The sequence below is a fragment of the Semicossyphus pulcher genome, unplaced genomic scaffold, assembly GCF_022749685.1.
Source record: "Semicossyphus pulcher isolate SPU_LCO1_2020_fin unplaced genomic scaffold, fSemPul1.0.p SCAF_20, whole genome shotgun sequence".
Lineage (NCBI taxonomy): Eukaryota > Metazoa > Chordata > Actinopteri > Labriformes > Labridae > Semicossyphus > Semicossyphus pulcher.
In genome coordinates, this window is record NW_027211694.1 from 19966873 (window position 1) to 19994676 (window position 27804).

General features: G+C 42.1%; 1 protein-coding gene across 1 annotated transcript in view; it reads right to left on the reverse strand.

Annotated features, from left to right (window-relative positions):
* The window catches only part of nav3 (neuron navigator 3), a 237103-nt gene that overhangs the window by 110238 nt on the left and 99061 nt on the right, over positions 1 to 27804 (reverse strand). The window contains exons 6-7 of the mRNA XM_069671283.1: positions 18544 to 18612; positions 7257 to 7399 (exon numbers count right to left, since the gene is read on the reverse strand). Coding sequence (XP_069527384.1) covers positions 7257 to 7399; positions 18544 to 18612 — 212 coding nt within the window. The remainder of the gene's footprint in view (positions 1 to 7256; positions 7400 to 18543; positions 18613 to 27804) is intronic.

Genomic DNA, 27804 nt, shown 5'->3' on the forward strand with positions numbered 1-27804 from the left:
TGAATTCATTCGTGTTGCACATGTCCATAGGGACTGAAGTAACAAGAAAGAAATTGAGCTTTTCCAATTTAAAAAAGAATGAGCACTGCAAACTTCCATATGTCTTTCATACAGAGGCTACAGTGAGTGTAGAAATTGGTGTCTGCCTCTGATCCAGGGATTTATCTCAGTGCAATACTGCAGAGAATGGAAGTCTACAGGAGAAACCCAGCTTTACATACACTTTCTGGATTGTAGGATGACTCAGTGGTGGAGTGGGTCATCTTTCAATTGGAAGGTTGGCAATTCGATCCCCGGCTCCTGCAGCCTACATGCCAAAATGTCCTTTGGTCTGACACTGAACCCAAGCTTCTCCCAAAGGTGTAACCATTGGTGTGGATGTAATGGATGACATTAGTTAGATCCTGCCAGTGTATGAATGTGACTGTGAAAGGATGGATGTGAGATGCTTTGAGTGGTTGGAAGAAGTTATATAAGTGCAGTCAATTCACCGTTTAAAGATACCCTGTGGAGTTTTTGACCTGTAGTTAAAGTGTTTTTAAAACTGCCTCCCAAGTGTTTTAGTTACAAACACTTATATAAACATGTTTGATGACTAGGAAACTCCACAGGGTACCTTTAACTCAAGCATGTAGAACTGACTTCCACCCATTTTAGTATAGCAATATTATGTTTTTGATACTAAATCAATTCTCAAAAACACTGCAGATTTTTGTAAAGATAATTTACCTGCAAAGATTTGTGATAGGGTAAAACTACGACAGAGTATTAGGGCCGCACTGAAATATTACAAGAACTAAGTCATATTATTAAGCTGTTGTTAGCCTATATGTTATTAAGAAGGGGGATATCAGAAAAGCAGCTAGCTGCCTGTGCTAAAATGAAGTTTGCATATCTTTTGAAGTCATACTTACACTGACAATCTGTGACAAACATACAGTAAATGAGGAAGGACACTTCCCAATTTAACCACATGTCTACGGGTGGCTCCCTTTTTCACGGTTGTAACTCTTGATTTTCCTGGCTGATGGTCGCTTTCCTTTTTAGACTGTTTGCCTTCATCTGAGCGTCGAGTTTGTTTCTTTTTCTTTGGATTTTCACTTATTTTTGAAGTTGTATCTGTAGTCATCCAACTTTTCTTTGTTTGTTCAGCCGTAGTAGATTACTGTTTACAGAGACAGGAAAAGCAGCCACTTAGCACCGCCTACCCTCTCTGGCAGACCAACCACTGCTGGGTGATGGAAAACGCGTCACTAAGTTGGCGCCGCTTGTGAAGTCTCACCAGACACCCAGTCTGTAATACTGCAAATGCAAAGGCTTTCATCAGCGGGCCATAGGCTCAATCACCATTGTGTTACTTCATTCAGCGATAGATAGTGACTTAACAGAGATTTATTTAAATGAAGATTTTAGAGATTTTATCTTTCGACATTGAAATAAAAAAAATCGTGTTTTGAAACCCAGCCCTGCTGCTTTAGATGGTTTGTAGATGCTGTCTCGGGTCTTTTTTGCATATTTTGGTTTTAAATGTTTATATTTTGACCACTTATCACATTCGCTTGCATTTATTCCATTACAGGCCTGAAAGCTAAGTCATGATGCATAACAGAGCTGTTTATTTCTGCCAGGTTTATATCATAACACGCTGAGCCAAACCACACACACAAACACACACAAGCACAGAGAGCACATAAACATCCATCACGCGTGTAAAATAAATGTTTCAGCGTCCATCGCTGAGCATTGACCTTTACACACACCACACTTTTCATGGCTGGTTGATACTCCAGCCATCAGCACTCCTCTCTCCCTCCCTCCCTCTACCTGTCTCCGACACACACGCACACACACACACACACAGGGTTCACTATCTGACAGATAAGTATAGTATTTGAGGAATACAGAAAACAGGCACACACATACAGATAGACGCGCATTTCCTTCCGGATATGAGTCTGGGGCGACTTCAGAGGGGAAAGGAGGCAGAATAAGAGACGGGAATAAAGAGAGGAAGGCGACAGAGTGACAGCATGAAGTTATGCACCATTAGACTGAGCGTCTGTCTGGCTGTCAGTCAGCACAGTGAGCAGGGTTCAGCTGGCTCTGAGTCACCATCAGTCTGCAGTTTAAAGCTCCTTCAGGCAGGCAGGGGTTGTGGAGGGGGGGGGGGGGGGGGGGGGGGGGCTGGGGCCGAGAGACTTTAACCGGCTTACACACTTCTGACAACATTCTCTAAAACCATAAAACATGCCTGAAAACGCCTCAGTGCACCGTGTCGCATCCGGAGTGAAAAGTGCATGCTGTCAGTCAATAACACAGACCTTTTAAATATTATATCTGATTATAGGTGTCTAATAGAGGCCAGAGAATTTATTCACCAGCATGTCTCTTAATGCAAAACAGCTTATACACTTTGCTACGTCTTCACCGAAATACATAAGACTTTATAAGGCTTGCAAATCTTCTGCTTCTCGAATTCTTTAAAGACTGCATTTTCATCAACAGGTGTAAAACTACTGCTGCTAACCCTGAAATCATTTCAAAATCCAACTGGGTTTGAAAAGTGAAGACAATGGAAGTGCCCGAAACCTGCATTCATTCAAATAACCATCAGGGGGCATCACTGGTTTCATAAAGAAGTTGTAAGTCTATGAGTCTATGTTGTTTTATAACTTCAATAAACATTTTCCCACAGAGTTTATAGTCTCAATCTCGAGTCTCAAGTCTTTTACAGTATAGCATCATAGTTTTAAAATAAATTTAGGTCCCAATGTAGAGAAAAAACAGTGATGAAACGGTGTGTTTAGGGCATGGGTGCCTTATGATTGACAGGTAACTAATACGTCAACCTAAAAAGCATTTCTTTAGCTTTGTTTGTAAACTGACAATCTCAAAGATCTCAGTTTTGTTCTCTTGGGCAGCACCTAATGGTGATGTACAATAACTGCAGGAGGATGCTTTCCAATGTAACTACACGTCTACGGTTGGCTCCCTGTGTTACGGATGTAACTCTTGACTTTCCTCGCTGACGGTCGCTTTCCTTTTTAGACTGTTTGCCTTCATCTGAGCGTCGAGTTTTCTTTAGATTGTCACTTATTTTTGAAGTTGTATCTCTAGTCATCCATGTTTTGTTTTTTCAGCCACGGTAGATTACTGTTTACTTGCAGAGAGCGGAAAAGCAGCCGCTTAGCTCCGCCTACCCTCTCTGGCAGACCAACCACTGCTGGCTGATGGAAAACGCGTCACTAACTGGGCACCCAGTCTGTAATACTGTAAATGCAAAGGCTTTCATCAGTGAACCATAGGCTCAATCACCATTGTGTTACCTCATTGGGCGATTTAAATGAAAATCTTTGAGATTATTACTTTATAGACACAAGAAATAGGGCTTTCATTTTTAAATGGCTTACACATGCACCTTGCTAAACAAGCTAGTCCTAGCTCTAAATGATAATCTTAGTATTTGCTAAGCCCCTGCTCCTTTCTAGCTCCACCCTCTTGTCTCATGGGTGACGTCACGATGATGTCTTGTTCTTATGTGCAGTTTGTGACATAATATCACAACTCAGCTGGTGTAAAGAAATGTCACTCTAATTGTATATTTCTGTGTGTGTGTGTGTGTGTGTGTGTGACAGCCGTCTGATGCTGATATACATTTGGATAAGAAAGCATCCTCTCGTCTCTGCGTGTGTCCTCTGTTTTACCCCTCATCTTCAGAGACAGTGCAGCGGCCCTCAGGCAGTTTATGAACGTGAATGAAAGAGGCTACAAGTGTTTGTGTGACTCTGCGTGTGTTTGTGTCTGTTTATGTGTCCATTCAATTAACCCCGTCTTTAGAGATACCCCGCCTTCCTCCCTGCTCTTCCATCCCCACCCTGGGGGCTGTTTTGCAGCGCCACCGCACTTTTAACCGAGCGGTGACTTGTGGTTGCCATAGCAACAGACTCTTCTTTCTTTTTCCTTTTTTTTTTTTCTCTTTGCCTCAGCGGCCGAGGAATGAAATGTCACTGCTTCTGGGTGGCGTTGGACCCTCTGCTGACAAAAACACAGCACAGACACACAAAACGTGCCGTTTGCAACTCAAGACAGAGACTGGACGAACGGATTTAAGCGAGTGGGATGCGTGTTTTAGACGACACATGCACACTGATGCATGCAACTCCTGGTCAGTTAGAACTTGCAGACTGTTATGAAGCACTGACCTTTTCTCTCTGCCAAACCCTGCAGCCTTTGTTGTGGATGCTTTTTATCACACTCTGAACGCTTTTCAACTTTTGCTGCTCTCCCCATTACATCACTGTCAGACAGATGATAAATTAGCACCTTGCGACAGGATGTTAGCAGCTTCTTCACTCAGCGTTTTACTTTACTCAGCCTCATTCCAAACAACTAGCAGAGCCACTTTCTTTAGTCCCAACTTTTCTTACGACTGCAACAAAAATATGTGCTCTTTGATGGTTTAATTTAGTTGGCTGAAGCTCATTAGATAGCTGCATGCCCACAACAATGACGCAACTCTCTTTGTGCCCTGTCAGCTCTTTCGGTCAGACCTTCAGCAGTCTGAGTAGAAAAACAAAACAACACTCTAAAGGGTCGACTTCATTGCAGTTCATACATGTCTGGATGAAAACAAACAAACAAAAAGCATTATCTCTAACCATGCGTAGCTCTATTTTACTGACAGATCAGGCGAACATAAGTCATCTTTCAAAATAAAACAGTTCAAGTAATATTGATTTCAAGTATTGAGACATATTTTAAAATATGTTTGAAAGGTTCTCAAGGCTATTTTGATTTCACTTCAGAGGGTTTCCCTAACTTGTAGCCTGTCCTCTGTAAGGTCAATCACATGTATGCTATAAATAACACCTGTGCAACGTCTGTCAAGCTTCACGCTGCCCTGCAAACAAATCTGGTGAATCAATATATTGATTGATTAAACTTGATTTATTCACCTTTCAAAGTTATTAAATGAATTCAAAGTGCTTTTCAAGCCAAATGTAGGATGTAGAAAGGGACTAATGCACAACAAAAGTGAAAAAAATGATGGAATAAGACAACAATGAAATATGTCGTTAACATATTTAAAGATGAATAATGAAAGATTATAATAATAAATACTACACGAAATAAACTCATTATAGTAAACAATAGACATTATTAAAGACCACCTCCAGTGAAAATCCAGTGTTTAACCTTGTAAACATCTCCATGTGGTGTTCTTCATGTGCTACAAGACATATCAGGGACAACATCAGCAGTCATCTCCATGGCTGGGCCTGTCTGCTTTTAAACTGCAGTGTACCAAGGACAGGCTGAACAACACGTTTTCAGATTGGCAGGTTTGAGACGTCACAAACCTAAGGAGCCAATCCCGTTAATGGACAGGGAGATGCTATGCATATCATTATGTGCAACCTATGGCAACCACTTCGGCGATGCGCAACCAGCTGTCACCGTCATCGTAATTATTGCAAACTCACTACTGACTACTAACGTTAACGTAACTACTGCTAATTACTACATTTCAAGCTAGCTAAGTTTCAACAAGTTGCCACTAAACGATGGCAGAGACGTGTTTTGTATCGTGACGGAGGGGGCGGTTTGAATTTTGCATAGTGGGCGGGGCCTATGCAGATTCAGGAATTTTTAATGAGGGAGAAGGAGGAGATGCCTTGGGAGGATTTTTACAAGGGAATTAAACAGAAAAAACATATCAAGCACAATTTATTATTTCAAGCGGAGCATTTTATATGTCTTAAAAAATGACTGGAGCTGCTCTTTAAGGATGGGGGAAGACAACATCATGGTTGTTTTATCCTATAATCTCTCTTTACATCTGAGACCAAAACATTCTTGTGAAATTTCAGTTACTGCCTATATCTGTTCAAATCGCATTATCCGTTCATATCCGAATTTTTGTATGTAGAAAAAATAAAGGCTTATAAAGTTACAGGTTAAAAAAAGATAAAGGGGTGAAAGATATTGGATCATGACGGAGGCAAGTAAACTATCTGTAGGAGAAAAAATAAACCTGTAGATGTGTAAAAAGGCTTGTGTGAGACACTTCCTGTATCCGTTTCTGTCTCCTGCTTTATCTGCTACCTGCCCGTGCCCAGAAGGTTCAGTCTGCACCACTGACATTTCAGCACAATTGATTTTTCTTTCTTTTTTTTTCACTTTGGCCCAAAACACTGTTTCATCTCTCCTGCAGTGAAGCTCCAAACGCCCGGTGTCTTATCTCTCTGCAAACTCCAGGTTTGTCTCCTGCCAGGACTCAGCTGTACCGTGCGACTGGTCCGGAGAGGACACATCACGTGATTTCTCAATTATTTCATTTCATCTTTGCTCTGAGTTTGAAGTTGCAGACAGAAATAAGAAGCGGATAGCACGTATCGCATGTACTTTTAGGATTGGAAACAAAAGAGACTAAAAAGGAGAGTTTGCCCGAAGCTGTTTTTTGTACTGCTACCTGATGCCACTCACTGCATCTCTCCTCCACCTCCATCACCTCCTATTGATCCTCTCTCGGCTCCACAGACTACACCCTGCAGTGTTTTTCCTCAGTGACAGGGCTGCACTTCCAGATTAAAAAGCAAGATCTCATTAGTGAGAAAACATCTGACACTGCGTGCCAAGCAAAAGGCTGTCATCATAATATCATAAACTAATCAGGAGTGGTTCTAATTATTATCACTGTATGAGCCGATAAGTAATGATGACTCTTCTGACGGAGCCAAGAGGGAATTGTAAAGCTATTACAAATAAACTGAATGAGCCAATCGGAAATATTGTAACTAATCGAATGAGTGTGACCTCATAATTCTGCTCTTCACAACAAAAAGAGGCTGTTTTAATGAGTATTTATTTGTGAATAAATCACCATATGTACACTCTAAAATTTCAGCTACTGTGAGAGCCTTCATTAAAAAGCATAATCACTCTCATTAGCTTCATCATGCTCGACAGGGCAGCGGCCTGAATTTGCCCCTTTGTCCATCTCTCAAATGTCTCTTGCTTTGCTGTGAAAATCTGTCACCGCCTCCGCTTAATGGCAGCCATTATAACTCACTCTGAATAAAGAACTGGGGATGATTCAGCAGACTGGTTGTTTAAGTGAGGGACTGGGCTTCTCTGCAGCCCTCGGCTCGTCTGTCTGAGTCATGGCGCCACCAAGTGGTCGGGATGGAGAAGTGGCTGCCCCTACCTCCTCTGTCTTTCCAACACAAGTCAGAGCAGTAACGCGTCGTCCTTACCTCTGTCGTTGCCGCTGGCATACTGAAGAGGCTTGCTCTTGTCGATGCTGTTGAAGCTCTGGCTGCGACGGTTGAGGTTGGAGGAACCTGGGCTCCTGGAGGCCCCGCTGCCTGCAGCAGGAACTCTGGAGGGGCCTGGTAACCTGCAGGAAAGTGTCAAAGAGATTTAGTTCAGCAGGAAAATGTCCTTCAGGCAGAGAATAAACTGCCAAGTTAAAGGTGAGTGGCAAGGTGAGTACTTATACTTATACAAAAAATAAACTGTGAGATTTAAGTGTTTTCAAGTTTAGACCCACATCAGTCAAAGATTTACTGATATTTGTATTTCAAACATGTAATGCAAAGAAAAACAGGTAAATAAAGCAAACAAGAACAAACAATAAAAGCATTAACAAAACCTTTTTAAAAATCTCAATTGCTACAACAATTAATCCATATGTACAATTTTTACAATCCCCATATCATCCATGTTAATAGCAAAGACAAACAGCTCTAACAACCTGCCCTCATCTCTATTATAGCTCCTTAAAGGGGACATATTTGGGGGCTGACCGGCCGCACTACACTGTCACTCCAAAGTGGTAGAAAACATGGCTGCTCTGGGATCGGTTATTCGTCCTTATATGTACGAGACAGAATCGCCAAGAGGTATCAGAATTTGAAATCTTAATGACTTGACTACAAGCTCGTGCAAGAAGGCAGCCTGAGGTGAACAACGGTGAATGACGATTAGTCGATTTTAGCGAAAGCAAGGTTCTACATAGAAACCTGCAGCTGCTCTGAACGGCCCGTTTCAGAGGCGACTTTTTTAAAAATGTAATTCTGGAGAAACACTGAGTTATGCAGTTTTCACTGTGAACAATAAACACCCGAACCTGTGAAACACATGAAAATATGAGAATATCCACTCTAAAGAAACGGCCCCTTTAAGACAGTTTGAAAGAATAACGTTCGACTTAACCTTCAAGACTTTTCCACACGTCCATCCCATACACTGAAACACACAGACTCTGTATTGTTGTGAAAACACATATCAGTTTAAGACATCTACAAACAAATATCCTACATTTTTAGTATTAAGCATATTACAAGTGAAGCGATCCTTTTCTTAAGAGCTTTAGGAGATGGGGGACCATCCACAGGCCTAGCACTGTTGCCTCACAGCTAGAAGGTTCCTGGTTCCAATCCCATACCTCTCTCCCACCTAAATTTAGCATGTTGACGCAGGTTTTTCAGACATGGGAAGACCCACTTATAGATGCCGATTGTCTCTTTTCTGCTGCGTCACCGTCTGACGACACAAACATGCCAGAAACAGGGTTAGTAAACAGTGAAGATGTTACGGTGGTTAGGTCTTTATTGTATCTATTACTCATTCAGTCTATTTATCAAACTCGGCGCGACAAATGTGGAACGATGTTCAAGCGCTGCTTGGACGGAGACGGGCGGAATCTGTAGCTGAGATGACAAGGAGTCGCAGGAGTTAGCATAGCATCGTGCCGGAAAGGGGGCGGAGATTAGTGTGTCGACACGGGTTTTGTGTTCCCATCAATGCCGATCGGAGCCGAGGCGATAATAACATGATTCTACTGCAGTCATTTGACCCTGGTCTGAATGCCGATTGTAACCTTTCCCACGAAACAAAAAAGCCGGGTGTTAGCGGGTTTTTTGACCAGTGAGAAAAAGGCTCCAGTTTGCATGTTCTCCCAGTGCCTAAAAAAAGGGCACAGGGATGAAGGCATGTAAGTTTTAAAAAGTGTGAACCTATCCTCTAAACTGAAACAAGAAACTCTGCTGGCAGTGAGAACAAGTCCCACAAAGGACCTAAGACGACCCAAGGAAGATCAAACTGACGCCTCGGCTGAACTGTATGGACTCTATAGGGTACAAACGCTAAGGCAAGGAAAGTTTGGCTCACTATAAGCTGAAAGAGTCCCATCCACAGTGACCCCGGGCTCTGTGTGTGTCAGTGTGTAAGATGAAGAGAGATCAAACCGCCGTGTGAGAGACAGAGTGTGTGCTCCCTGGTGGGCTGAGGAAGAAGGATGAAAGAAGGAGGAGAACTTTGAGTGTGGTGGAACTACGTGACAGAATACAGAACGACAGCAAAGTTTGCTTCATGACAGGTTGACTGAGGCCTGTCAGCACTCCTTATAGGAGGAGAACTAAAGGACATGAATGAAGCTGAAGACATCTAATGGATCTTTGTCCTTCTACATGTATGCTCACAAGTCATTTCTATACCTCTACTGACACAGAACTCCACTCACACCTTCCAAGCAGCTTTGTGTGTGTGACAGAGTCTCTCTTCTCTCTTACACACACACACACACTCTCGCATAATCTTTTTCTCTCGACAGAGTCAAAGCTGCCAGTGTCAAATGTTGATTTGCCACGCTGCAGCTGGAGGATTTTCACGCCTCCCGTGAGGATTTTAAGAGAATTATCTCATCACAAACCTGTTGTTATTGTACAATAACTTTACATTGTGTTTCTTTATGCTCTTTGCTGAATGTTTTCACACATCTGCTTGTTGTAACTTATTCCACATTGAGCATCTGGTTCAAGGATTATTGCACAGTTTATGACATCTTGGATCTGTTTCTACCATTAATCTCCACCGTTGTTGTTCGCTGTGACTGTTTTTATGACCTAATTTCAAAAGATCACGTTTAACCTCACAGTCGGCCCGTTCTCCCTCCTAACTCGTCACACACGTCAGCTCGGACAGCGGCCTTACACTTTAGAATGTGACGCTGTAGGAGCCACTCTAACGTCATTTCTGGACGCTGTCTGCTTTTTGTTGTGATGTGCCGTTTAAGTCAGGAGATACATAACTTTATACAAACTTTCAAATGTAAAAGTTACTGGTTTCAACAAGGGATGCACGATATTATCGCCACGTTATCGGTATCTGCAGATTATGGCTTGAAAATGACATATCAACATCATTTTTTTGCCTATATTTTTCACCGATAAAACAACACTTTAATTCTGCCTAAATGCTCGATGATTCCCTTAAAAAGCTTGACGTAATGCTACGACATTAACTCGGCGCAAGTGCGTGCGTGCACTGCATGCACCACCCCTCTTCCGTCAAGCATGAACAAGGGTGCAAGATGTCTGCGATATGGCAGTTTTCGCTCAGCACCGGTCATGCGAGGAGGGCCCAATCTCATCATCCGAGCCTGTCTAAGTTGTATGAATATTATAGTTTTCTTTGAAAGAAAATGTTATGTAAAAAACGTGCCATATAATATATCGGTATCGAAATCGGCATGGGTAAAAGGGTTGGAAAATATCGGCATATCGTCAAAAAATCCAATATCGTGCATCCCTAGTTTCAGCTCAATTGAATAGGTAGCGTTACACATGTTTACAATACATGAAAGGGCTGTGGAAACGAATTATCTTTAAAATAACAGGTTAAGTTACGTGACGTTAGTTATGCTAGCTAGTTAGCCCACTACATACCTGTTGCTAGGTGACAGGAGCAGTGTTTGGTGACACAAGGGTAAGGGCAGGAACAGCTGGTGACGCAACTTAAGGGTCTACACAGGCTACGAATGACTCATCCTCCGAACACCGCCTCCTTGGAATTGGGACACAGCTATTGTTGCACGTCCAAAACTCACACAATATGATTTGTTTCCCAGAAGGTTTAACCGAACATTGCTCTTTTATTATCGCCAAATTCTATATTTTATTTATTTGAAAGTCCAGTTGGATGGAAAACTGACGACATGGGGTACCTGTCGTAGTTCTGAGTGTGGGGCAGCTCGTCAAACTGCCTTAGTTAGGAGTGAGAACGTGTTGCCACATTATAGTGGTCAATACACGGTCTTAAATAGTTTGTTTGCATGTTGTCTAGACTAAGAGTATCCAATCAAATTGCATGTCTGACCGAATAAAAAGACAACAGCATAACATCATCAACAGTCTCAGAGCTGACAGACTGCAGGGATCTCACAATACAAGCAGCAGCAACAAGGTGGGATTAAAAGTAGGTAAAGCTGACAAACGGGCATTGAGTGAAGATCGTTGCATCACAGGGCCTTGGGTGTTACTGTTTATAGCCTCGTCTTTGTTGGTATAAAGAAGGAGAGAAAGAAGCTTGAATAGACTCTAACAACTTCTCCCTGTCTCCCTGCCTGGAAGCTGTCGGGATGTCCTCTAGCAAAGAGAATTGATTTGCTACGCTGGATATGTCACCCGCGTCTGTATCGCAGATGGAGCCGAGATGTCGGAGAGGAAAGTTCCTTTACAGGGTGGAATAAAGTGGTCAGAACTCACAGTGGGAAAAAACTATATTTCATGTGTTTCATTTCGTGTTTAAGGTCTTTACTTGATCAAACTAAGCCAATAGAGGGGCATATGGGTGTGTTGCATAAATAAAACATTTCATTATTAAAAAATATCTCCCCGCACGCCTGCTGCGCTGTATTATTACTTTTAGACGTGTCTGGAAAAGACCAAGTTCTCTTCTTTATGAATCAGTGCGTCCTGCTCTTTCTACTACACTCTCAAACAAAGGTTCAGAGGGGCTGTAAAAGCATTAGTCGACAGCAATGCAACATGCAACAGGGACATTTCACACTGTAAGTAGGTCAGTGTTGTAGCAGGACTGGATCTGGACTGGATCTCAAACCAGAATGCGTCCAAGTTAAGGCAGGGACTGAGAAATGCTGCCGAATACATCCTGTGTAAAATAGTCAATACACAACTAAGCTTACAGATTAATTTCCACTAAACGTATTGATTATCCTTTACAAACCCAATAACCCAATTCAATCAAATACACAAAATAAGATTGTAAGTTGAGCTCTGTAACGGTATGTTTCAAATTAGACTCCAAATACAGTAAACAGTAAACAAACCCAAAAATACACCATGTACCTAAACTATGCTTTAATAAGAACCTGCATATAACGTCATATGGGACTCAAAATAAATAACAGATTATACATTAAATAGGAACCAAATATATAATCGTAATACACAAATCGTAAAGTTCATGCGACTATTATCGCATCTGAAAAATACATATTTCTGTAATGTTTTAACCAGTGCTTGGTTGTAATGCGGTACTCCCGCCAGACGGTGGCTTTAGCGCAGCTGAAAGCTGTTTGCTGAGCGCCATTAAATTACAAAAGAAGAAGAAAGCATTAGCGCCAGGTGCCGGTAAAGCGGGTGCCTTTGAAGGCCGTATTTGAGGGCCGATTGCGTCACAGAAGCGCGTCGAAGGCTGTCGAAGGATCCATCGGGTGCATCCTTTGCGGCCCAACGTATCCCGAGATTCATTGCGCTCCAATTCAAACGAGATGGCGGACTTTTAAACGGCCGAGGAATACACTTTTAAATGTAAAAGTTTTTGGTTTCGAACTCAATCGAATAGCAAGTGTTGCACATGTTTAAGAAAACGAAAGTACTCTTGAAACTAATTTAGTTTAAAATAATAGGTTAACTTAAGCGACGTTAGTTATGCTAGCTAGTTAGCCTGTTAGCTACCTGTTGCTTGGCAACAGAAGCGGCATTTGGTGACGAAAGGGTAGACCAGACCTTCTCATTTCAGTTCGGCTTTCACGGCCTACCCAGGCTATGAATGGGATCAGACATCATACGTAGCCTGTATAACAAAACCATAATAGCCTGGTCATGCTGATGCCCACTTACGTTACTGAAGCTGCAGGGCTCATCAAACCTACCATCAGCCGCATTTTCTTATGCAACAAACAAACACAGAAAGCATGCAATGAAAAATTCAGCTCTTCTTCTATTGCAGCAGAGGGACATGAATGGCGCCGTAATTGCAGGAATTCAAAGTTTACTTTAAATAGAACACGGCTCAGCGATTAAACAACCTGCACAGCATGTAGTCGGAGCAAAAAGTGCCTCACAAGTCGGCCCGTGTGCTGAATCATGCAGACATTGTTTCATACAGAGAACAGTGCAAAAATAAAATGTGCTTAAGTGCAAAAAAAAACCTGACATGAAGATCAGTAAGTGTGCCGCAGCATGCATTCACTTCCTTTACGTCTCTTATATTCTAAAACATCCCAATGTGTACGTACAGGGGCACCAGCACACTTTAGACTGGTCAGCGACCTAATGACCACTTAACACACACACAGTCAGACACACACACATGCACTGATAACAGTAGCTGTAGGGCCTTAAGCTCCCACAGGTACAATCAACAAGAGAGGGAACAGAGGAGAATGAGAGACTAAACAATTAAAAGGAAAGAAAACTGTGAAGAAAGGAGAAAGAACAAAGGAAAGAACTGAGAGAACGGGAGTGAAAGGGAAACAGATTGTGAGAGGTTCAGAGAAAAAAAACACACAGTGTAGCTGCAAACCCAGGCAAGAGAAAATGAGAGATAAACAGAGGGAAAATGAGGGTGAGATTGAGGCAATTCAGATGGAAATCAGAGGTTTCCCTTTTATCATGAGATTCTTTCATCTTCCAAAATACATGTTTGATGATGCATCAGCAAAATGGAGCTTAAGAGGGGAAATAGGATAAAAATTCTGGGCACTGACTTTGTTTTAGGGAAGACTTTTGGACACACACTGGATTTTTAGTCTCACAGTGAGGTGAAAGAGAGAGGGAATGGACGAACACATTACTCTGCCTGTCAGACTACTCACTTCATTCACTGTTTACTTCTGCACTGGTTTTGAGTCTTGGGATTCAAACCACAACCTTTCCTCTGCAAAGGCTTCAGTTTGAGTGCAACTGGTGTGCAATTCACTCACAGCCTGCAGGGTTTAAGGCCAAAGCCACCACAGGCTCATTAATATGGTAGAGAGATACCAGGAGCTAGCAGGTGGCCAACCGGCTGTCAAACATCACCCCCTGCTGCAGAGATGATGAACTCTGAGGACCATAGAAGTATTTCAGCCCGTTTAGAATAACAAACAGACAGACAACCCCTATTCCAAAAACGCTGGCATGCTGTGTGAAACATCAACAAAATTTGCAGGTATCAAATTCAGGATGAGCACACATTTACAAAAACAAGAAAGTTATAACTTTGAATATCTTGTTTTCAATTGAATATATGTCGAAAACAACACATCCCAACTCTTTTAAAATCTGAATTGTATTAAACATCATAGCTATCCTTCGAAACCATGCCAGATAGTAAATGTATATTATTTTCTACTGTTCCGGGCAGCCATTGATTTGCATTTATTTATACAAGTCAATGAGCAGATTCTCCGTTTCCTGGGCTGCAAAGGATCCATCGGGTGCATCCTTCGCGGCCCAACGTATCCCAAGATGCATTGCGCATCAATTCAAACAAGATGGCCGACTCTTGCACGACCGAAGAATACATCTTTAAATGTAAAAGTTTTGGTTTCAACTCAATCGAATAGCTAGTGTTACACATGTTTTAAAAAACAAAAGGGCCCTTGAAACAAGTTATTTTTAAAATAACAGGTTAACTTATGTGACGTTAGTTATGCTAGCTAGTTAGTTTGGTGACCCAAGGCTAAGGGCGGGAACAGCTGGAGATGCAAATCCTCTGTAGACCAGACCGTGTCATTTCAGTTCGGCTTTAACGGTCTACTCAGGCTATGAATGGCGCATCCTCCGTAGACCAACTCCTTCAAAGGTTGAAGCCCCTAAATTGGGACTCAGCCGTAGTGTTGTGCTGCTGTGTTCCACAATGTAAGTCCTATTAATATATGGAATCTGACATGTCTGAAAAGTCAATAGATGTAGAAAATCTGGAGGGAAATCATGGCCGTATTTCAAACATGTTTGATAACCTTTTAGCTACAGTCAGACGGCAGCTTACGTTAGCATTCAGCCACTAACTAGCTAATATTTCTATTGGCGAGGAAGTGGCTAAAAACGAATACTTTGGTCATCATACAACAGGAAAGGTGTAAATCAAGAGGCGACATCATTTTGGCTAGGCATTTACTTCCTTGCTAACATGGTGTAAACTAGGATGTGTTTGAATGCTAACATTAGCTTTTGCCTTAGGGTACCTAATGGGTTATATGTCATTGAAAACAATTTGTCAGATTTGCTACATTTATTGGACTGACCAAGAGGAACACAGCAGCAGGACATTAGAACAGCATCAGAGCTTCCCACCCTGAGCATGACAGCAGAGGAAAATGGCCGCTGTGTGGATATGCTAAATTGAGTTTGTACAAAAGTGTTGGTGAAAAATCCCAAACCACCAGCAGTCATATTGTGTCAGCGAAGATGTTTCATATAGATCATTTGCCCTTAATGAGCTATAACTTGCAAACACACTCTATTATATATAGTATTTAATGGCATGATTTATCCAGACAACGCTGATGCTAAGAATAGGTGACCCCACGGGGAAGTGAAAGCACCCAACCCTGGCAGCATTCATTAAGCCTGTAGAGATGTTTTAGCTTAGTGTTGGTCAGGTGTCTTCATTACAGAGAAGGGCAGAAAAGTTGATATGGGATAAGGGAAATGACTAAATGGTAAATGGAATATGCTTATATAGCGCTTTTCTACTCTAGCGACCACTCAAAGCAATTTGTCTTGCCCAAGGATACTTTAGACTTAGGAAGCTGAGTATCATACTGACAACCTTCCAATTAAAAGACGACCAATGCTACCACTGAGCCATAGCCATCCGCATACCAACCAACCAAGAAGGAAGCACCTCATTTAAGAAGTGTAGAAGAAGCTCTATAATCCCCAAAAACTCAGCAATGGAGAGCCAAGCATAAAAGAATCAAACAAGGATCACCTCTTGTCTTGGGATACTGTGTGCCTATACTTAACTGGTATAAATACCAAGTAACATAAATAATGTAAAAGAAAGCGCCCCCCAACTGGGTTCCATCGGTATAAACAGACCGAATACAAAAGCACAACCCAGAGGACGTGTTTCCACCCCTGTTTTGCACAACTGAAACAATCCATATGAGTGACTACAAGTGAAAAGGGCATTTGTTGTTGTTGTAGAGAGGGTAGTTCCTGTAGGACTGGCTAACGAGAAGAATGACTCATAAAGGGCATAAGAACAGCGAAACTCCAGAACCTTGAGGGAAACACTCTTCAACACATTCGGCGCAGTGTGAGCGAGAGAAGCATCAATTGTTTTCCCATTTTAGAACTGCTTAAACTTTCTAGCTGCAGGGGAAGAAGATGAGACAGTGGTGTCTAATGGTGATTAAAAATAACTTCTCGGGTGGCAAGAAAGCAATTTAATGTGGTAATCACTGTTGTATGGCAACAAAGGAATAGATACACAGTCAGTGCTTACTGACCGCCAATACAGGTTCTGTTTATGTTGTGTGTGTGTGTGTGTGTGTGTGTTCTTCATCTGTGTGTAGGAATTAGATAGCTATTTCTGCAAAGCAGCAGCAGTCAGGTTTGTTGTCAGTGATGTGAGAGGGCAGATTACCACCCATAGGGCTGGAGCTGCTGGCTGCAGCATTTTTGCCATAGCTCAGGGGCGGCTGGAGAGGAATTATTTGCCAACACGCTGGTTCCCACTGCCTCTGAGCTGGAACAAATGCTGCAAGCATCAGACAACTGGGCTCTGGGGTGTGTTCATGCATTATGTAGACTTGTGGGTGTCTACATATGTCTACATATATATGTAACTGCGCTAGTGCAAAACAAGCTGTAACAATGAGTGCCCAAATGCTTGTGGGACAGTAGAAAAGTCAGTGTTCCTACATGCATGTCTGTGTTTGATACAAGCTCACACAGGACATAGTACAAGCCTGTGGTTTCCTGACTGCCAACTACAGTCCAGAGCGAGGCAATACAAAGAGTGTCATTATACCAGCTGGTGGCTTATTTAGCAGCAGCTTCTTTGCCAAGATGTGTAAAAGGGCTGTTCCCAAAGGACACATCACACAGAAGAGCAACTATCAGGCAGTAGAAGTACTGGACTGAGGGCAGAGATTAACCTTTGTAGGGGTCCTTAATTTCTCTTTTTTTGTAATTGTTGGAAAAGGTTTGGGGCAAAAGACTGACTGATGTGTTTATGCACTCGACTCCCCAGAGGCCACTGGTCAGTCGGATCATGTGGGCATGTTTCGCTTGTGTCTCTGAGAGTGATTATTCTCATGAGTTTAGCTTTGGCAACTTGCATGCCGCTGATTACAGTAAGTCCTACTTTGGGGTGTGATTCATTTCAATTACACAGTCTCATTTACTCATTATAAACTGAATACTTGTGTTTTTCTCAGTTGTGCAACTCCCAGATAAACTGTGTTGCTGTGTCAAAACTTTTACAATTATATTTGTGTCTGTTTGATTGCAAAGGCCTTCAGGTTTAAGGGCCCTGTTTTCACTTGTTCTTATAATGACTGGTAGATAACGAAGATCGCCTCAGCTGTCAGCTGCGATATGGCTGCAAAAGCTGCAACATAATCTCTGCAGGAAAATATTCCCAATCAAGGTACGTCTAGCAATAGTCCCTTTTTCAGTCATTGACAGGATCCAATTGTTCTTCATGGTGTCTGACAACAATGTGCTTTTTTTGTTAAGGTAAGATCCTGTTTTAACCGTTGCATTGCAGTAGTCAACACCACCAGACTCCATTATTAAGAAATGTAATTTTGTTAGTTTACTTGTGTTATTTTGTGATTTGTGTATTTTTAAATGGTTAAGTTATCCCAGCAGCATTAGAACAGCAACCGTCGTGTGTTATTACTGATTTAGTCAATGGAGTGTGGTGGCATTGCAGTGAGCAAGTACTACATGGCTTTTTCTGGTTTAAAGAAATCATCATGTCTCGTAATCCTTTTTGGTTATGTTGCTTGACACCTGGATCTGAGCCTGTCAGTGGCAAAAACAAGCACTTTAAGTGAACATACTTTGATAAGCTGATAGATTATGTTGCAACCATTACAGCCTACAGGAAGCTGCTGGACCGATTCCAAAATGGTTTGAACCTACAAATCTCTTCCCTGAATCTGCTTACTGGTGATCGGTATTGGTAAGGCATGTTTAATTGGCTGCATTTCCTTCGAAAAGCTATACATATTACAATGAATATTTTGCGCACTATAGCATACACTGCCTTAACATGGTGAGACTGCTGCAAAGCCTCCATGATGCACATCTACATCCTGCTGGAGTATTCTTGAGCAAAACACTGAATCCTACCAGCTGCCCTCTTTGACCTCCCTGAGGTGGTAACAGACTGTCACACAAACATTATGCAAAAAAAGGAGCGCACAGTGTCATGCAAAAAGCTCCAACCAACAGTATATAGTCTGAGAATCATACAGAACATAAAGAAATAAAGTATTTGTGGTAGTACCTTGTGTTTTTCTTCTGCGGTGACCCTATTCCACTGTGGCCCGGAGGACTTGCATATCGTGCTGTGAGACTGAGGAGAAAGCAGAGGAGATAACGGACAGACTGTTAACACAGTTAGACGAGGAATAAGACTAGTGTCCTACTAGAAATGTCTTAATCCATGCCTTAATGTAATAATGTGGGAGAGAGGAGGCATTCAGAAACAGGGAGAGAAAGAAGGAGCACATAGTACTGTAGCATGCCAGCACACATTTCTTTGATTTCTCACATGATGGCTCCCACATGGTTATTACCACCCGCGTATGACTAAGCCAATAACATCTCTCAATCCATTTATAGGGCCGCTGACATAAAACGGCCCGAAAACTTTCACAACCAATTTCGTGGTGGCATCGTTTAAAGCAAACCCCAGAACACACAACACACGAGGCAGAGGCGGAGGAAATGCCCAAAGCTGCAGTCACAGTTTACAACCCAACACTCACTGTTAGTCACTCACGGAGACAGGAATTAACGTGGGCTTTTTGCAGGCCGGCCTCTCCATTCATGTTTGACAGGAAGTAGTTAAGCTACTTGTAGAGTGCTTTATGAAGAAAGAGATGCCTTTAATCATCATCTGTGCGCCCAGTAAACAATGAAAAGTTGAAGGCCAGGTGCCAAGGCTGTTGTTTATTCCTGCGTGTAAATGTTCTGAGTGGAACGTCCTGTGTGAACTGTATGACTAGCAGACCATGTGAGTGTTTCTCACTTGTTTCCATGAACTGGAGGAACAGAGCCTCTATTGAGAGTTAGCCCCTCTATTGACAAGACATATCTTTAGTTACTCTAAATGCCTTGGGAAAATGTTTTTGTAGATGGCTTTAGAGCAAAACAAGCCAGTGAAAAAACACTCAAAGAAATAGTAACATTGTCACATTCTTGCTATGAGGAAAGAAAGGCTCTTGACAGGAATTCAGGCTAATTGTGACTCAGCTAGCATGATGTTAGCATCAAAGTACAAAAGGCCTATTTTGCTACTTTTAAACAAAACTGCACATTTACCAGCATATTATGGACAAAACTACACACAAACACAGAAAACAGTTGAATGTGGTTGCTACCATTACTAGCTCAACACATTTTATCAGAAGCAGAAAATGTTTGCTAACATTACTAGCTTGACACATTTTATCAAATGCTGAATATGGTTGCTAACATTACTTGCTTAACATATTTGATCATAAGCCGGAAATATTTCCTAATATTACTAGCTTAACACATTTTATCAGAAGCCGAACATGGTTGAAAACATTAGCCTACTAGCTTAATATATTTTAGCAACAGCCGAAAATGTTGCTAACATTAGGCTACTAGTTTAACACATTTTATCAGAAGCCAAATATGATTGAAAACTTAACTAGCTTAACACAAATTTATATCAAAAGCCAGATATGTTTGCTAACATTACTAGCTTAACACATTTTATCAAAAGCAGAACATATTTGCTAACATTAGTAGCTTAACACATTTTATGAAAAGCCAAGCATTTTTGCTAACATTTTACCTTAACACAAAGCCAAATTTGGTTGAAACCATGACTAGTTCAAGAGAGTATCTCAAAAGTTAAAAATAGTTGCTAGTTACTAGCTTATCGCAGTTTTAAAAAAAAAAATGTTGATATAAAGCAACTTCATTTAGATACTCGGTTTGTAATAGAAATTGGAACCGTTACACCACATAAAATACATTTTTAAATTAGCAAATTGCTGACTGTTCTCACCACTTAGAATAGAACTTAGACATGCTAGCAACTCACAAAGTTGCAGGGAAAGAAGATGAGACAGTGGTGTCTCACCCTCTTCAAGTAGTTTTGAGTACTGCAAACAAATGTTTCACGTTTCATTAGTTTATGCATTACAAATAACTCAAAGTTACAAAGTTTATAGATCAAGTAGCTAACTGTTATTCATACCTGCCACAGCCTGACCAGAGACAGAAGCTTGTTCAATCAGTTCTTTTTGAGGAGGTAGCCACAGATCCAGCCTTGTTTAACTGTCTAAAACAATCTACTAGATTGACCAGAGTAGTGGAGCTATGCTCAGCTAGACGACAGAGGAAGCAGCAAACACCAGCAGCCTGTTTAGAAGACCTTCTTCACTGACAACGAGGAACAACTTGTTCTCTGTTTTGTGATTGTGGGCTGCTGGTTTGGCGTTGGTGAGTGAGAGTGGACAGAGACAATAAACTACCTATGCTGGGTGGCTGCATGACGCGCTGCAGTCAACACATCTTTTTTTCTACTCTGCCTGCTTTTAGTGTGCAGTTCTCAACTTTGCATGAAAACTGAATATTAACAGCTTCAAAATTAGACTTTAACATTTCAACATTTTACGCATTTGGCTGACACTGTGACCCAAAGTGAATAAAACATGAGTTTGGCACTAGAAGATTACTGGAGGACCAACAGTACAAGTACTGTAACTCATAGTACTACCATCAAAAATTGGTATTATAAGGAATAGGGCTTAGCTCGTGTAGCCTTCTGGTCATGACTATAATAAAAATCTGTTGCTGATGAATATTGTGGCAGCCACTTATTCATGCATCATTTCCTCTTATAATAAAACGAGGTCTGGTGCAGAAGATTCAGGCCCTGCTGAGGTGATTTTAAGTCAATATCTTGAATAAATTTCATCATTCTGCAGAATCAAACCAGCCGCCACAGGGCGAGAGTGTGATATTAAATGCTTTGTTCGGAGAGGTCGAACTGTGAACGACAAGGATCTTTTAAGGTGGTGAGCAGAATTTTAATGAGCTGTCTAACTCTCTGAAAGTGTCTCTTTATCTTCCCATTTCTCTTCTCCCCCTCGCACATACTGTAGATGCACTCACACACACTCTTTTTTTCTGTTTACATCTCTCCCCCGGGGCTGTTTAACTCACTTCCAAACCACCTGCGAAGAAGTGCCGAGTCACTGTACATCTGTAATTGACCTTGCAGGTTTTCATGATGCGGTGCTATGCTAACGAGCTTCAGAGCAGACAGCAGAACGCAGGGGAACAAGTTCAGGGCAGTGTCCCATTATAGCTGCCTTTGTGTCATGTTGTTAATGAAGTTTATGATACATAACATTCTGGTTAATGATGTCTGCCAACTAAATGTGTTCTCCTTAGTTTCCCACACAACCTCACACCACATTATCTACACAAATCCATGTAACGTTAGCAGAAAAAGCCCAGCAGACCAGCAGGTATAAGAATGATATTTGGAAACATTTCGACAAAGTGTGTGTGCGGTGCAAGCTTTGAGACTTTGAACTTGCATTATCATAAATTAAGTAGTTAAGGATTAACCATTTGCATACATACAAAAAGGAGAAACCAGCAGACAGACACCAGGCCATCTCTCAACACCTCATTTACTAGCAGTGTTAGCATGCAGGGGTGTAATGGGCAGAGAAGATGGCCATCTCCATACATTATGGTGCCTGGAGATAAGCTCCCATGAGGCTTTGTGGAAGGACAAGACCTTCATTAACTGATGTTTTTTGTTGAGCCAGAGTAAGAACCATGGTTGACAAAAAACTATGAAAACTTTTATGATAAAATGTTTTGGGTTTTTTATGTCGGAGCTCTTTTCTAAGGTTAGATTTTGCAAGCACTCAAGTGTCCTTTCTTATTTTAATTAGAATATGGTAATCACTTAAAATGCCTGTCCTTGTTAAATACCTTAAATGGCACTCGTGCATAGAAAAGCTGTCGCACTCATAAATGCTTTTCCAGCATTTTTCACAGAGTGCAGTGCAAGGTTGTTAGCAAGACAGAACAAGGGTTACCTTTTAATGCAACAAAAGGCTGCAGAAGCCTGAGCGATGGAGATGTAAATGAAGCAGACGGTAAAAAGCATCAGGGGTAGTTTGGTGCACATTTTTCCAGCATAAGGCCCATCCTGATCCCCCTCCCTCCACCTCCAACTTTATAAAATGTAATGAAACATGAAGGCAATAGTATAGAGTCCCCAGCCTGAAGTGCTTAACCAACCCGCAGCATTTAAGATCTTTCCAATGTGGAAAAAGAGACACTAGAGCTCACAAAGGCAGGATGAAGGACTGGGGAAAAGGGACGGGGTGGTGGTGGTAAAGAGGAGAAGGAGAGGGGGTACAGTCTGTCGCTATTGATCAAATACAACATACATCAACAGGGCCTCCGTCTAATAGTCCACGACACTGCGGCCCACATTCTAGCCATATTGGATGCCATTGCTGTCTTTTTAAATGTTAGTGACATAAATTCCAGCTTATTTGTTGCCCCAGCATTCTGGGATGACACAAGCTGATGGGTTTAAGATCCAAAATGGCCGGCAAGCGTGATGACAGCAGGTAAAGAGATGTCATCTGACCTTTAAGTCCAAGGATGGTCTGTCTAATTGGCCTTTTCAAAGCCCAATAAGCACTCAAGTTATGACACTACGTCTAACGCTCAGGCCTGGGCGCACACACAAAGTCATGTGTCGTCTTTGGACACTGATGCTTGTTACGTGTTGCACGCAGCATGTACAGGTCGCTGCTTTGGATGTTTGTCTCCATGATGCATCACACAAACTTTAATGGTGCACACACAAGAAGCTACATAACAGGTCAATGCTCTCAGTACCGAAAAAGTCCTCCAGCAAAGAATCTTGAAGATTTTCATTTAATCAACTGTCTGTTAAGTCTCTATCTATCACCGAATGAGGTAACACAATGGTGATTGAGCCTATGACCCACTGATGAAAGCCTTTGCATTTGCAGTATTACAGACTGGGTGTCTGTGACGACTACAGTTAGTGACGCGTTTTCCATCACCCAGCAGTGGTTGGTCTGCCAGAGAGGGTAGGCGGAGCTAAGCGGCTGCTTTTCCGCTCTCTGCAAGTGTTGCGAGTAAACAGTAATCTACTATGGCTGAACAAACAAAGAAAAGATGGATGACTACAGATACAACTTCAACAAGAAGTGAAAATCCAAAGAAGAAGAAACAAACTCGACGCTCAGATGAAGCAAACAGTCTGAAAAGAAAAGCGACCGTCAGCCAGGAAAATCAAGAGTTACAACCGGAGCCAACCGTGGACGTCACACATGCAGCACTATCTTCAACCACAAAAATAAGGTAATTTGGAGTTCCCCATTGGCCTGGGGATTAAAGTGCTGTAGTGATGCAAAGGCAAACATGTTCAAAACAGCTGCAGTTGAAGGCAGCAGAAAAGCCTGTGATCACAGAGAGGGCTTAAAAAAGCACTTTGACCATCACACGAGTACTTCTGGTAACGCAGCCAGGTGCCTTTAGTCTGTCTGGGGAAGTTTATCCCTACTCCATCTGACCCTTTTCACTGTCATAAATCCACAACAAACTTTCTTACAAAGTAATAAAGTGCCCAAAATATTCTTAAATGGATTAGTAACTTGTCACAGTCTTTTAAAACCACAATTATGAACAACGTGTTTTGACCTGGCATCCCTGTTAGACGGATGACATTACTCATAACCAGCTTTAAAAACTGTCTTCTGATGGGTTAAGTAAAGCAAACTTTGAGTAAATCAAGTTTGGTAAAGATTGTCACCGAGGCGTGTCTGTAGCATATTCGTCAGATGATTTGTTGCCTAGTCATCCACCCTAACCGTTTCCATATGATATTTTGGGGTGCAATAACAGCGATACGCCACAACCGACTTGCTTCTCATAACTAAAAGTCATTATTTGCACAGCTACAAGAGGTCACATGATGGAAAAACTTCAACTTAAGTCTCTTGGTCTCTTTCTAGAGAAGAACATTTATAAGTATCCAGCAGAAAATTAAAGGTTTGAAAGAGATATCAAACAGGAATCTCATTGAACACACACATACAAAATTGTGGCACACACCAATCATCAAAAAGATGGCATCAAGCTGAATGAATGAATCAAGAAATTCATATCTATCTAAGAACCTATAAAGGTTTCTCCCTGATACATGACAGTCTACAATAACAAACAAATAGAACCAAACCATTTACCAGTTCATGATGCCACTGACATTAATCCATCTTCCTCATATAACCAAGAGTTTTCCAGAAAGATCCAAACTCTGTTGCCTTGACGTTACACTCACACACACACTGCTCAAGCTCAAACTGTACCTAGGAGACGAGTCGGGCTTGGCCAGACTGTTGGCTCTCCCATAAGGCAAGCGGCTCTTCCTGTCGCGAGACACGGCGGTGGGCAGGCGCGAGGAGCGCCAGACCACGGGGTCAACCTGTTCGCCCCGGGACATGTTGAGTTAAAGAGGGAGGGTTTGCTGTGCCCTGCCAGGCCCCGGGCCCCCCTGCCTTCTACCGCACTGGAAACCTCCTGTGGCTCCGGCCTGTCGCGAGCTGTCCAATGGGGAGTTCCCCTCAGACACACACACAGTCACACACACCTCCCATCCCCTGCCCCAGAGACACCAGTCAGGCCAGCAGGTGCTGTCTATAGAAAGCTCCCCATACCACAACTGTAGATCTGCAGTAGGCCAAATGTGTGAGCGTGTGTGTGAGCGTGTGTCTGTCTGTGTGAATCTGCGAGACAGATAATTTGATAATTTAAAAAGCTTAACATTTGTAATTTAAAACATCCATTCTTCTGGCTTATCTTATATTTCATGAAGTTACTCAGACATGCCAAATCTTCAGGGTCGGCTGGAGATTACACAAATTCATCACAGTGGAAAATTAGAATTGGAAAAGAGATTTTTTTATGAATACATTTAATTACATTTCAGTGTTTCTAAAGACGGGAAAGGGAGGGAGAACGGGCCTGCACATCAGCCAGACATAAAGCCTCAAACAAATGAGCGTTACAACACTTCTTTAATATGTTTTGAAGTTGGCGTGGCAGATATGAACAGTGCAGATAAAGCCAACCTAAACATCAGACTATGATCAGTCTGAGAAGCGGTTACTAGCTTCATTACGTATAATGGATTCTTCAAATAAACTCCAGATGAGACAAGCACCATTCTTTATGTTGCAGCGAGCATGAACGATTAACCTAAAACTAATGAAACAGAATATATTATTTAATATATCTCAGGCAACTTATTATGTCATTTTAAAATCAGCGAAAAAAATACATGACTCATTTTTTTCGCTTGAACAACATATAAAGATAAAATACTGAATCTTACTGTCTTAGTTCTGTGGGAATCAGGGGCGTCTCTAGGGGGTGGCCTGGGGTGGCCTGGCCCCCCCCTGAAATCTGATTGGCCACCCCATAATCCTTAAACTATGATTGTCTATCTGATGGGTCAGAGGTGGGACTTAAGTTCAAATTAACTTACTGGTCAGTGTAGCAACACGCTGCTAGTAGCTTAGCAGCCTATTGCTAGCAGTGATTTGTCGATACTTAACACTTTGACTTTTGGCGATACTATCGATCTTATATTTGAGTCCCTAAGGAATAAAGTATGGAGGATTTTTATGGTGGAACGTAACATCTCAATGATACCTTAATGTACCTTAAGGTAGATATTATATGTGGAGACAAAGTGGAGCACCCATAGTTTGGCCACCCCAGTCAAAAAAGTCTGGACACGCCCCTGGTGGGAATTAAAAAAACCTCCCAGTGTTTCCCTTTCATAAAATGGTTGATAACTTTTAGTCTGCCAGTTTCATATATATTCAGTATAAGCTTGTTTCAGCTCTTTAATGTCAACAATGATTCAAGTCTAAAATGTCATGTTCTCATGGCTGCAGCGCTCCATGAGATTGAAATACTCTCGATGTCTTCTGCATCATTTTGAACACAAGTTAGGCCGTCGTCTTTGAGAAATCTGAGCTGCACTGGATTTCAAAATAAAATGATGTCCTTTTAAATGATGTTTGGCTGAAAAAGAAAGGTGGGCAATGACTACAGTTTGTCGGGTATATTTAAGAGATTTTCTGAATCAGATGATTCTGATAAATACAAAGAAAAACATTGAATGCAGCACAATGATTTATACTGACAGTTGCTTATCATTACAAACTAGACCAAGTTACTCTACACCTTCAGATTGTTCTTCACATCTTCTTTACAAAATGTAAGATAATAAACAGTATAAGCTAAATGTTTTCATCCTTGCTGTGATTTCTTCACCCATGAATCAAATGTATTGTAGCGTTGCAGGGTAGCTAGACGGATGGAGGAAGAACGAGGAAGAGGCGTTGCACCTTGCTAGCTCAATGGAGCACAGATTTATTTCCTTGCCGCAGCAACAGCTAACCCGAGGTTGAGGCGTCCTCGGAAAAACAACAAACAGATTGGCTAACTGCTTTTCTCACTTAGCTGTCGCTCGCTCAACACTCCCTCTTCCCTCCCCCAGAACTACTTCTTAGCCAGTTACCCACTACGGTGGACACCTCCCTCAATAAGAGGTGCTAAACAACAGCAAACAAAACAGGAGCTCATACGCAGCGTTACACTATTCTCCGCACCGCTCCAGATTTTGTTAAACCACAAAGAGAGGTTGAGTGGCTCAGACTTCCCCCCAAAAACTCACAGATTAATGGCTCACTTTATAACTGACAGACATGGATTGATCCTCTGACCTCCGCTGCGGCCTTCAGCGTTCAGACTTGATTCACTTATCAGCCCGGGGGAGGGAGACGTTACCGAGGGCCAGTGGACAGCCAGGGCAGAGGGTCTGTTTGGAAATTAACTGCACAGAGACAGTCTTTAAATTAAACCTTCCTCCATGAATGCGTATGCCCTCATACTGTTAGTGGAGACACCTCAAATATGTCATCAAATAGCACCTCAAATATCTCTCAAGCAGCTTGTCATCAGACCCTGCCTTGTGTTTTATGATGCTGAGAAAAGCAGCGGCTGTAATGGCTTTATCAGAATGTGTGTGTGCGCTGCCAGGCTGGACTGATGCAGCGGCAAGCTTCGAACTTCACTGTTCGCCGTATGTGTGTGAGAGCTCTCCACCTGTTGCACGGGGGAGGAAGGAGTGTGGGAATGGCAGGCAGCTGTGCCCCTGATGACCCCCCCACACATACACACACACACACACACGGGACACTGACCCCACCGCTACCACATCCTAGCTCAACCAAACAGAGCGAGGCCAAAGCTCTCCACAATATCGTCTTACTCACAAACCCTCTCCCTCAAGTGTGGAGACTAACTGCTCTTATTGCGCTGATTTTACGCACACACACTGCCACACACACACACACAGCGCTGCCAAACAGAGCGTCCGTGCGGTAACTTGATCTGGTCAGGGGGAATGCTGCTCATGTGTGGCATG